The sequence below is a fragment of the Notothenia rossii genome, assembly GCF_949606895.1.
Source record: "Notothenia rossii genome assembly, chromosome: 4".
NCBI classification, from domain to species: domain Eukaryota; kingdom Metazoa; phylum Chordata; class Actinopteri; order Perciformes; family Nototheniidae; genus Notothenia; species Notothenia rossii.
In genome coordinates this window covers 1359018-1371545 of record NC_136902.1, presented here as the reverse complement: position 1 = coordinate 1371545, position 12528 = coordinate 1359018, and the positions used below count along the sequence as shown (strand labels likewise).

At 39.3% G+C, this 12528-nt stretch overlaps 2 protein-coding genes across 2 annotated transcripts; both read left to right on the top strand.

Annotated features, from left to right (window-relative positions):
* Positions 1 to 5385: 5385 nt before the first annotated feature.
* Positions 5386 to 8324, top strand: LOC307035650 (zona pellucida sperm-binding protein 3-like). Its single transcript, XM_079675266.1, has 9 exons — positions 5386 to 5458; positions 5537 to 5721; positions 5799 to 5902; positions 5977 to 6068; positions 6143 to 6323; positions 6397 to 6502; positions 6578 to 6666; positions 7224 to 7417; positions 7506 to 8324. Exons 1-9 carry the CDS (start codon positions 5392 to 5394, stop codon positions 7517 to 7519), a joined length of 1032 nt encoding a protein of 343 aa, XP_079531392.1. The 5' UTR covers positions 5386 to 5391; the 3' UTR covers positions 7520 to 8324.
* Positions 8325 to 9044: 720 nt separating this feature from the next.
* On the top strand, positions 9045 to 12123 carry LOC307035675 (zona pellucida sperm-binding protein 3-like). The gene is made up of 7 exons (XM_079675300.1): positions 9045 to 9174; positions 10769 to 10857; positions 10946 to 11126; positions 11225 to 11330; positions 11423 to 11508; positions 11708 to 11934; positions 12002 to 12123. The coding sequence occupies exons 2-6, from the start codon at positions 10851 to 10853 to the stop codon at positions 11838 to 11840; spliced, it is 513 nt and encodes a 170-aa protein (XP_079531426.1). The 5' UTR covers positions 9045 to 9174; positions 10769 to 10850; the 3' UTR covers positions 11841 to 11934; positions 12002 to 12123.
* Positions 12124 to 12528: the final 405 nt, after the last annotated feature.

Here is a 12528-nt window from a genome sequence, read left to right as displayed (position 1 = left end):
AAACTGTCCATAATCAAAGAGTCATTCGAAGTCAATCAAATACTTATTTCACTTCAGGGTGTAGCAGGACACCCCATCTAGTCACTCAAGAGAGAATCAGGACAATCTGATGTAGAGTTTCAAAATAAAAGACCTTTGAAGTCTCATATATGAGCTATCATCCCTCTGTTTTTAGATAAGAATAAAACAAGAACTATCCAGTATCAAAGACTTATTTCACTCCAGGGTGATAGCAGGACACCCCATCTAATCACTCAGAGAGAATCTGGACAATCTGATGTACAGTTTCAAAATAAAATACCTTTGAAGTCTCATATGAGCTATCGTCCTTCTGTTTGTATCAAACAGTTAAAATGTTCGAATTACATTGAACCAGAATTGTCCCCCATTTTTAACAGTGAAGAAAATTGGATATGTTAATGATATATTGACCGCAAAAATCTAAATGGCCCCGGTTTTAATTTTGAAAATCTGATCACCTTATTGTAACCATAACTATAGTAAGTCATATTATTGAAATCATAAATCATATTAATGAGATAGTAAGTCATATTAATGAGCTGTCATATTAATGAGATGTCATATTAATGACTAACAGGGTAGATATGTTCTTTTCTGTGGTGGAAATGCTCTTCCCTAATCTCAGGTCTAAATCTCCGCAGTGTGTAGTTTCAGGGTGTATTGTGTGTGAAATGTTAAATGTAGTCCCACCGTTTGGCCACGATTTGCATCAGCGTCTGGCGCACTACCAGGGGTCTTTGCTCTGTCTGCTGGCCGCTCTGCCTACTCCCTCTCCCGGATGAACAGAGATGAAATCCCCGGTCCTTCTCCCGGTGCTTTCTGTGATGCTTCACTTCCAAACACTGACATACCTCAACTCAGCAACAGCGCTAAAGGTACTTGTTAAGACCTTTCACTACGTTATATAACTTAAAGCACTTTACATGTTTTAATGAAACGTTTTAAAACGTCCAGGTAATTACGGTAATGTGTTTTGACCGGTGGCTAATGTTAGCTAGCATTGAAGCTAATGTAGCCTAACTGCCACCTGTTGCCATAGCTACAGCTGATCAGAGAAACGTTTAATCAAATCTAAGTTTATTTATACGATTCAATTTAAAAAACACGATTGTCTCTGAGTGGGCTTTACATTATTAACAAACATACACAAAATACATGATAAAAGGACAAGATGAAATGTAGTATACAAAAAAAATACAACGACACTAAAATACGTTAAAAACAACAACATGTAGGACTCAGGAGGACAGACATTGGGTGATCTTAAACCAGATATAACTATATGCATTTTTAAAGAGCTTTAATAAAAGCATCATGTTACCAAAGTCATGTGAATTCATCATATTCTCAATAATGCTTAACGTTATGAGGAGTTTAATGTTGACCTTGTGTTGATGTCTGCAGATCACCACTAGATGTCAGTGTGACCTCACATTAAACACATCATTATGGAGCCTCATTTCACACTGAGCATGTTCTCTCTGGTCATTCACACCTAACAGCTGCTTCATAGGACTCCCACATCTACGGGGCTCACTATGGGTCTTTTGTTCCAGATATTGTCGAGGTCGTCAGAACAAATACATTTGTCTCTAATATCGGGGAGCTACAACTTTTCTGCAGCGCGTCGTGCACTTTAATGTATTGTCAACGGAGCTTTTTTTAACTTTACATGACACTGTTCATCACTCCGGTTAAATCCATTCTGCTTCATTCTTTCACTAAAGATTTTTGAAGACCTCCTCGTTCTTGTTCACCTTTTCCTAAAGTTGTGAAATGTTCTCTTCTGCCCGGATATCCAGAAGACGTCTGTGTTTTTCATAGCTCCCCGTAAACAGAACAGGAAAGAGGCAATACTCCGTTACAGGTAAAGGTTTCCCTCAAGTTAAACTACACATATATATAATAGGCTACAGTTTGCAAAGTGTTACTATACTCCAAATAGAAGTACAAGCAGAAGTTGAGGGAGTACTCAGATCCTATACTAAAGTATTTATACTAGTTGACGAGGCCATGACGCAACTGAGCAATTCTTAACAAGAGGAACAGCCAGGAGCATGTGAACGAGAACCAGGTAAAGAATACAGGAAAGTCTCAAGGGCTACAGAAAACACATTTTATAGGTGGGTCACTTTTTTTTATGAGCAGTTTCTAATAACTAAGTTACTTCATCTAATTCGGTTCAAGCAACAATGAGGTGCAGAGTATTTGTTTTATAATTGTAACTGTTTTAACTGGACATATTTTCTGTTCCTACCAGCAGGTGGATCAAACAGAAAAACGAATTTGGTGTTTGTTTTTAACCCTATCTGCAGGTTTACTGATTATGAAGAATGAAAAACATTTGTTTTAATAACTTGCAACAGGTCACATGCTTAAAATGTTTCTATTAAATCAGCAACTCCAAAACGTCTGGTCATGATCAAGTCGCTTTATCTTAGTGTTTATGGATTTTTAAACCTATTTTGATATTAGAATGTGCTTTTTATGTTAAAAATCATCATCACATTTATTTAAATAAATGTAAATGCTCTGTGCTCAATGTGACAGGCGTTGGTGCCAGACAGTCTGCTAGTGTGTTTGTTTTGTTCACCTCCTGCTCTCTTTACTCTTGGATTAGGGGTAAAGTCCAGGGTGGGGATAAGATACCCTTGCTCTCTTCATCTACACGGGCTGATCATTGAGGAGGCACACCCTGAAGAGATCTGTCTCTCCATGGATCATGATCTGATGATGACTGCAGAGCTGAAGTGTACCTTGTTTAACATGTCAACTGTACAATGTGTAATAAGAGGTTTAGGACTTTAGGTGGCACATCTCTTCCTCACGTAGTTCAGCTTTATTTAGGTTTATTGGTCTTTGCCCCCCCCCCCCCCGATTTGATTTCTGTATAAACTGTATCGTGGATCTAGGCTGCAGTAGCTCAGTCTGTACAGACGGTGCTTCGTAACGGAGGGGCGCCGGTTTACTACACCTTCATGCATAAATATGGCTTAACATGATTGCAATTAAATACATTTTTGTCAATATGACAACATTTATTTAGCTTTTACTTAGAGATACTGCATATTAAGGAATTAAGAATGTTATACAAAAACTTGCTTGATAATGATCTGATACAAAACAAATCTGGTTTTAATTAAATAATAAATATATATTTTGATTGAGTTCAGTAAACTTTCTATTTGAACATTTTGTTTTTGTGTGCTTTGTGAATTTCCTTTTTTTACGTGTAATTCAAATGTTATCAAATCAAAATAAATCAAAACATTTTTAATAGATGGAGCAGGATATTTTCATGCATGTTTTCAGGATAAATCATTTCTGATAATACTGAGACGTGAGGTGAGTCAATATTTATGAGGTGAAAGCAAAAGAAAACAAGTTTAGGATGATTCTGAAATGTTTTATATATTTGTTGGAACATTTCCAGAGTGATCCATGACGGCACACAGCACGGAGTCACTCACAATGACGGTGAACGGCTCCGACTAAAAAGAGCCTTTTTAAAAACACAGAATATGACAAAACACCAACAATCAAAACTAAATCTGAGCCAGTTCCAATCCCAGTTGTTTAATAACATACTGTACATAAAATAAAAACGTTTATTTCCTCATCTGTGCAAAGATCCCCAAATTCCCTCGAACACCACCACCGCCAAAGTGCATAACTGGAAGAACACTGTATGCTATGCATATCTTCAACACTCACATACTGGAGGTTTTACTAAAGCACAGGACACTAGGAGTCATTATATGACAACATCCAATGGAATTAGCTTAACGTAACACATGACACCTTACAAACGTGGAAATGTAGTCTCCTCATGCACCTTTTTTATAGAGTCCTTTTTCGCCTAGTATCACTTTTAATAGGCTTATAATGCAGTCTGTATGAGCTGTTAAAAGTGATACAAAGATTTATGTATTGGAAAAAAATACTTGAGACACAGCAGTCGTTTTCTCACCTAAAGCGAAAAGTACTTTTGTAAATTTGAACCAAACTCGAGAACTCCTTTTCAAGTTGGATCCAGGCCTCGGTCTCTGATGTGAAAGTCTGTACATCTTTCCCTACTTAATGCACTTTGGGCATCTGCACCAACTCAATCAAAAAGGCTAAAGCTAACTTTAAATAAATGTCTCTTACACTCATACTTGTCAACCCTCCCGATTTTCGCGGGAGACTCCCGATTTCATTGCCCTCTCCCGGTTTCCTCCCAGGGTCATGTTTCGCCCGTATTTCTCCCGATTTCTGACAACATCAGATTTACTCAGGACTATTTCCACTCGGACCTTAATACAGCTTCGCCATCGTTTGGTTTCCATGGTAACACGTCTCTTTAGAAGCGCGCAACTGAAAGTCTGAGAAGGTGAGGCAGATAGTCACAGAAAACAGAATCGACAACTACTCTACTCTCTGCTCACTCCTGCTCCTTTCCAGCCCACACATATGCTCCATCAAGGATGGTGCTACAGGCCGCAAGGCATTACACTTACAACTACAATAAGCATGTTAATGTTAATAAGCATGTTAATGTTAATCTAACAGCTCCGGCGATCCACTAGCACCCCCCCCCCCCCCCCCCCCCCCGGTCTCAAGGTTGGCAAGTTACACTCTAATGTTGGTAATTATCTTTTTGTTTCTTTTTGGACTGACTGATCTATACAGAGGCCACCAGAGGACGCTGCTCTATTCATTTCAGTCCATGACAGCCGTCTGTCTGTTCTGGATTAACAACGTGTCACGTGTTCTGAATTGACCAATCAAAATCAAGTATTCAACTAAACCATGTAATACAAGTCGTGAAATAACTGCACATAATTAACAGGGTTCTTTGTAGTACTTCCATTTACCGACGGTGGGGGCCAGGGATGTGCACAGACATTTTTTTTGGGGGGGGGAGCTCAAGTGAGAAAAAGGGCACTTCCCATAATCATTTATTAATTAATGTAAAACAAAAGGTTAAATGTAGTTGCACATCTCTGACTTACTAAACTGTAGGTATATAGACTTGGAAGCTTGTTATGGTTGGGCTGATTTTAGAAAATTGCCTTTAAGTAGTTTCATCTGAATTGTTGTATTGTTTTATAAATAGTGTTGTATGTAAAATAATCAGGTAGTTTTTGAAAAATAAATTCAGTAGAATAAAAAAAAGGAAGCAATTAGGCAGATAAATAAAAATATACTTGAATAAGTGTAATATAAATGATCCAAATGAAAACTCTACAATGAAATTGAATGTGAAATGACACCCCAGTATAAGTAGACAGGTGCTGCCCTGCTCTCACACAGGTGTTGCTCGTTCAGCTCATTTAGCAGGGAGTCTACAAATGGTGCCACTTCCTGTGTGATCTAGATCATTCAGTCATGGGGACTCAATTCTACCTAGGTGTGATAGTCGTGGTTCTTTTTGCAACGACTGTTGCCAATGCAGGTATGCTTAGCACATGTATGTAAACATCTGCTTTTGTTGGGGAATGTAGGGAAATATATAATAATGATTTCTTTGCAGAAATCAAAGTACAGTGTGAAAAAGACTCCATAAGCATCACATGGACGATCCCCTCGAGGCTGCGGCAATATGCAGCTCGTCACTTCCTCGGAACCTGCATGCCATCTGGGTTTCATGTTCTGCCCAGGGGAGAGGGGAAAGCTGAGTTTAACTACAAACTAGATGACTGCAATTTTAAAAGACTGGTAATGTGACTGCCATGTTTCACCAAAATACCCCTCAGCCTTTTCAATGTCATAATGAGCTTCTTTTTCTTCTTCAGGTGAAAGGGAAGAATCTCATCTACAAAAATGAGCTGACTTTCAGGCCCCAACCGAGGTCGAGTCCTGCAGCTTATGTGTATCCCATCGAGTGCGTTTATCCAAGGTAAGAGTTACTTTCTTATTTAAATTCAAGTTTAAAGCTGATATATTGTTATAAATGTTGTTAATATATTTCAGACCTAAGGGGTGGGTTCCTCCTTTCCTGAACCCGGGGTCAGGTGTGGCCGAAGGCCGAGGAGGGCTGGAGTTCCACATGCTGCTCCTAAATGGTGAGGGCTCATGCTCCCAAAGGCCAAACACTCAAAAAATGCACACTAAGCCGTTTTTACTTTTCCCCTTACAGAACAAATAACAGCGGTAGCGGAGACGAATGTCATCCCCCTGGGCTCCTTCATGCCAATATGGGCAACAGTGGAGCAGAAGTCCCATCAGCCATTGCTGCTGCTCATGGAGGAATGTGTGGCAGCCACTACGCCTGAGCTGCAGGCTAACAGCAATGTGTACCCCATCATTAGAAATAAGGGGTGAGATCCAGTCTCTGATTTCTTTCATTGTTTTCTGGAGTTTAGTCCTTATCGCTGATCTGAATTTCTTCAGGTGTCTCCTGGACAGTGTGAAGGGAAACTCCAGGTTTCTCCCTCGGTACCACTCGTCTGCAATCATCCTCTACCTGCAGTCCTTCAAGTTTGGTCTCGGCGAGGAGGTGAGGGGGTAAATGTAAAGTGCTCTGAAGAATATTTGGTTCCTAGCAAACATGTATGTTTCATGTGCTCCTCAGGTGTACATTCACTGCAAACTGCTCGCATGGGATCCTGAAGTTCTAAGTGAGAGCAAGAAAGCTTGCCACTATGTAAAGGAAAATGAGCGGTAAGGGAAGAGTTTGATTTGTTGGAAGTATGTGAAAATGTTCTGGCCAGCAGTTTAATATGATGAATGCAACTGATGCCATGAGCAGCAAGTATGCACCATTAGCCAAGGATGCTAGCTTATTTTAGCATAACATATCCAACTTGAAGTAGATCAATACATGTACTTTGATCAGTATTGTGCTTTTATATATCTATGAAAAATGATCTCCTGCTAACTAACAAAGTATAGACAACAATTGTGACGAATGATGATTGTAAAATATTTGAGAATAACAATATATTAGTTTTTAAAAGGAGGGGCACTCAAATGATTAGCCGACCTAATGAGATTTATGAAATAAAAAAAGCCCTGAGCTTTTGTAAAACGTTCACCTTTTTCTGCACTGTAGATGGAAATATATCTTTTGGTCATTAACTTGATATTTATCATTTTACCAGTTTTAGTTTTTTATAGAAACATCACGCCATTTTATAACGGCTTTTTTCTTCTGTGTATACAAAATGTTTTAAAGCCATGCTGATGTATTTGAGCCTTAACGATTGCTGCCTCCTCAGATGGGAACTCCTGGATGACCCCATGCAGAGCTCCATGTGTGACTGCTGTTCTAGGACCTGCAACACTCGCTCCAAGAGAGGACACGAATGGGGTATCGCTCTCATGCACACTTCTGTGTTGGGACCCCTGATCATAATGGATCCAACGCAACAAAATGCCCACAATGCATCAGAAGTTTCCATTGCTGACCAAGGTTAATGAGTATTGATTTATGGTGTTTGTCTTGAAGTTTTGTTCAAAACTTGCCATAAGACTAACGTTGCTAAACATTTTCTCAACAGGAAGTCCAGTCTAAGATTGGGGAGACTGAAGAGAGGGCCCAGGTGGATGACATCCATATGCAGATTAAAGTAGTCTATAATCTCTGTATAAATAAAACTGTTACCTCCTGTTGAGTATAAAAGGAGTATCTTTACTTCATATGAAGGTCCTACTGTCCTCAACTGTCCATCTGTCCCATCAGTAGAACTTTACTAATTATGTGTGACTTTTGTCATTGAAAGATACTGTCAATTATAATGTAACCTTTAATGGCCGTGTGAGTTGGGGTATAGCCCCTGAATTTCTTTCACTTTCCATTTTACATTGAGCTCTGCACATGATATACATTCTGACATTACATACCCCACCAGATTGAAAAGCTATTGGTGATCTGTGTGGTATTACAACTATGGCAATTATTTATGTTGAGCCTAACTTGAAAAGACAATTCTGATCTGAATGTATTTTCTGGGCACTCATGCCTGCAGTTGAATGTAGCATAGTTTACTTTCTGGCCATGATTATAAAATCAATAGGGATGGCCTGCAGGGCACGTGTTTATGCAGTTAAAAGATCATAGCAACACAGCTAATATTCAGATGTGTGAGTGTGGATATTTTCTCAATAAATACAACTTAAATGTACCTTTTTCCCTTACCTTGAGTTTCCATTAGGTCAAAGATATCAAAATGACACATTTGAATAGGTCAGGACATCTGATAAAGGAATACTACCTTCCCCCAAATGATCATTTGTTTAGAAATGACTCACCTTTTAATTCTCAAAGAAAACTTTTTCTTGCATGACTTGACATTGAACAAAAAATCCCAACATATACATATATTAATGTTAATATATATATATAACCAAAACTAAATCAAAACATCAGTAAGACAACCCATGCACTATCATCCTTAAAGTGTTTTAAATAAGAATGGAAGGTAGTCACACAGGATAATAAATTGATTAACAAATGGTGATTTTGTGCTGCTGATGAAGCTGAATAAAAATGAATTGGGTGTAAGGACTAATGTGATTGGATGCTCCCCATGCTGTAATCAGTGTGCTATCTGCTGCAGCTGGGACTGTTGACAGGCACCAGGTGAAATACGTTATCTTGATGAATGCCTCTCAGGAACAAGGTATAAGAACATGCACTGTGTCAGTAGCAAGCATTCGGTCATGATGGTTTCATTTTGTCAAGGTGCACTGCTTCTGAGCCTGGCAGCTGCCATGGCGGTATATGCAGGTAAGACTGGAAACAATTAAATCCATATTATTATCCTTGACTCAAATATTTGAGTCTGAACTTAATTTATTTGTGTTGCAGACATGAAAGTGGACTGTGGGCCAGATTTTGTGACGCTGATGTGGACAGAAAGCCGACCCCAGGCCGATACGTCGCTTCTCCGTCTGGGTAACTGTTTCCCAACTAGCTTCTCAGCAGGAGAGGCCTACTTCTATGTGGATCTCACTGACTGTAACTTTAGGAGACTGGTATGTGTATATATATTTTAAACCTGCAAGCTGTGAGTCTGCTATATTTCCAACAGCTCTCTCAGGGGGCTCTTTGTCTCTCTAACAGGTCACCGGGGATGCACTGGTGTACAGCAATGATCTGACCTACGTTGCTTCTGCGGATTCTTACAATTTGGCCTTCACCCGCCCAGTCGTCTGTGCATATGAGAGGTTTGTTCTCATACCAACATAAGGTGCTAAAGGGTGACCCTACCCTTAACTAACAATTCCAATGTGGCATTTTCATGGCCTGGGAAAGTTCAATTTGTTAATAAGCTTCTCCCTCTCAAAGCCACCAAGCATGGAAGTACGTCCCACACTTGTGATGTCATCAGGTATAAAGTCTGAAGCTGCTATATAGACAATGAATGGGAGACTGATTTAGAGAATCTACAGCCTGTTTCTGTTCTATTCCCAAATTAGCTTTATCTATTGAAATATTCTCACAGATCATTAACCATTATCTGAAGTCTGGTGCTGTTTCGGACCATTTGCTTAAGTATCACGACAACATCGTGTTTTAAGGCGAGGGATGCGTTTCCATGGAAACGGCAAATGGTGAGATCTCAGATTTGGCGTACAGCTATTGAGGCATGGACCGGTGATATACAAGTGAAGATTGGGGGACGATTGGACCGTGTCCATTGGAGTTACAGCGATATCGTGTTTTAGGCGAGGGATGCGTTGCCATAGTAACACCACATTACGTAACATCAGATTTGATGTAGAGCTGTTCAGGGCCACAGTGTTAACCATCATGTGGTGATTGGTGGCGTTCTGAGCATGTCAGTTGGAGTTATGACATCATCATGTTCCATCACACAGGTGTTTGAGCTAACCACGTTATGAAACACCTGTCCTTGAGCCCAGAGATCAAAGGTTTCCATGGTGATGTGCAGTTATCAGTGAGAGGAGAGCCTTTCCATTGTTCTGAATGAGAGATAAACATGTTGCATGTGAAAGTTGTTGAAGAACCGTAACATATATCTGTGAAATTTCAACGTGTGAAGCATCTCAAGAACCCTTGGAATCTAAAGTGTGCTTTTTTTTTTTTTTGGGTCAATAATGTGGCATTTTTGGCGACTAACTAAAGGTGTGCGGCTGCTGCTGTGAGGAAAGATGAGCCTGAATGTACAACGTGCTTTAATGGAGCTACGAGATGTTTTTCTACGTTTCTCATGAGAAAGGATGTCTCAGGGTTTGGGAATTATTGCAGGTTTAAAAAAATATATATATGAAGGTGAATTTCAAGCAGTCCTCCACTCTAGCTGTGACTCAAGCACTCTAGCCTTAACGAGCTGCGCAATACACACTAATGTTAAAATCTGAAGAAGGCCTCTTTACCAAGGTCTGAGCAATGTTTAATATTTCTAAAAGTATGAATCTGATTTGAAAGTTGTTTAATATGAATAATGTCAGAGATGTGTAACATTTTAAAGTTGGAATGATGTTTCTGAGTGAAAGTGTGAAGGAACAGTTTGCAGTTGAAGTTGCATGACGATTTTTCAAGTCTAAAGCGTTTCTCCTTTGACTTCCATGTTAAAAATGTGATAAATTATGGGATGTATCCCGGGAATTATGAAAGAGAAGTAATATTTGAACGGAGTTTCTGCGATGTGGGAGAAGAAGACGGACAAAATAACCCGGCGGAATAAGAATAAAGAATTTGTCCGTAGAACAAGTAGGAGTAAACAAGCTCGCACTAATAAGTTCAATAGTTTCACTTTGCAGCTTTTTCTGTACCCTTCTGCTTTATCTTGTGCAGGCCCAAAGACTGGTATGCTACGATCTATGACCCGGTGTTTAAAACCTACAGTCTAGGAGATCTGCAGTTTAACATTGGCCTGATGAATGGTGGGTAAACAACATGAGAAACTCTCTACGAACGGCAGCTCTCCCTGACTTTGTAACTTAATGACTCTTCCTCTGTTTACTGCCCTAGACGACTTCTCAGGCCCTGCTGAGTCTACACGCTTTCCTCTGGGCTCCATCATCCCCATCATGGCTAGTGTGGTGCAGAACACCCATCAGCCCTTGCTGCTGCTTCTTGAGGAATGTGTAGCAGCTACCACACCAGAGCTGTACCCTGAAAGCACCATGTACCCCATCATCTCCAATAAAGGGTACTCTCATGGCAATGAGCATTGATTTAAAAACAAAAAAAACTTATTTTGGTTGAAACCTTGGTTTCAATGCTAATACATTTTCTTTAACCCAACAGATGTCTTTTGGAAAGTGTGTCGTCACGATCAAAATTCGAACCAAGGCAAAAGTCATCGGAGATCCGCCTATCACTTCAGACCTTTACGTTTGCTATGGGAGAAGAGGTACATTGAACTTTACATTTTTTTCAGATTCAAGGTTTTATTGTGGAAACAGATTAATTGATGCCATGCTATATTTCCCCTCTACTCAACAGGTCTTTATCCACTGCAAACTTTTGGCTTGGGATCCCAATGGTCTTGACAGCACTAAGAAAGCCTGCCACTTTGTCCAAGGGCATGGGTAAAAATAGTACTTTAATATATCAGAATTTGACTTGTAGGTTAATTTGTTTTACATGAGATGACTTATTCAGCTTAAGCCCAGTCTACTGAAGATACAGATGGATCCCGTTCATAACTATTCAAACTTTGTGGAGACTTTATTTGAAAGAGTTGAGATGCATTTGAATGATCTTTTCATCCAATCTTCATGATCTCAGTTGGGAGTTGCTGGACAACTTGGCCCAGAGCAATCTTTGTGACTGCTGTGAATCGAAATGCAAGTCAAGGAGGCAGAGGAGTGTTGCGTCAGGTATGTACACAGCTTCTGCTGTATTACACTTGTTTGGTTGACTGGTACTAAAATATTTATTTTTGCAGAGAACCATGGAATGGTACAAAAAGCAGTCATTGGGCCATTTACCATCATAGATATGAATTCCTGAAGGTAAGGGTTTCGTATTGCGATATACATTTATTCTGAACGGTTATTTTAAACTTTGTTCTCCCAACAGGAATGGATCCATTTCGCTGACTGGTTTCTTCAATCTGAATTTGGTTTTTATTCTTGGTTCTCTTTGCATTTCAGATTGTATGTGGCCAATACAAATAAAATAAAAAATTCCGAACCACTTAATTGAAGTTCTCAAATTATTGGGTTTGACTTGCCTTTTGTTTGAAATGGTTTAAATTAAGCTTTATTACTGCATCTTGATGACCTTGTCTTATTTCTGGGAACATTTCCAGCTCTGTTCAATGTCATGAACTTTTTTCCTGTGTCAATTTCCCAGAAATATTGATCACACTAAATCTTTGAAAGCAATATGCTTACATTCAACTTTTTGTTCAAATTTCCAAACAAGAACTCTAAAAATACTTGCATGATAAGCATTAACTGTTCATTCTGTATTCTTCAAGCAGGTCAAGGCTAAACTCAGTAATTGTCCAAAGAATATTATGGCTGAACAATAAAGAGAATGGATTCAAAGCTTTTCAGCACTGTACTCAATTGGCCCTTTTGTTGTTGTATGGACTTGTTCCA

Bases quoted from the DNA above. Each gene is read 5' to 3' on its own strand.
- LOC307035650 (XM_079675266.1), top strand. From the start codon at position 5,392: ATGGGGACTCAATTCTACCTAGGTGTGATAGTCGTGGTTCTTTTTGCA. The intron at 5,459-5,536 runs GTATGCTTAGCA...ATTTCTTTGCAG, and splicing joins AACGACTGTTGCCAATGCAG to AAATCAAAGTACAGTGTGAA. The intron at 6,503-6,577 runs GTGAGGGGGTAA...TGTGCTCCTCAG, and splicing joins AGTTTGGTCTCGGCGAGGAG to GTGTACATTCACTGCAAACT.
- LOC307035675 (XM_079675300.1), top strand. The intron at 11,127-11,224 runs GTACTCTCATGG...TTAACCCAACAG, and splicing joins CCCATCATCTCCAATAAAGG to ATGTCTTTTGGAAAGTGTGT. The intron at 11,509-11,707 runs GTAAAAATAGTA...TCATGATCTCAG, and splicing joins CACTTTGTCCAAGGGCATGG to TTGGGAGTTGCTGGACAACT.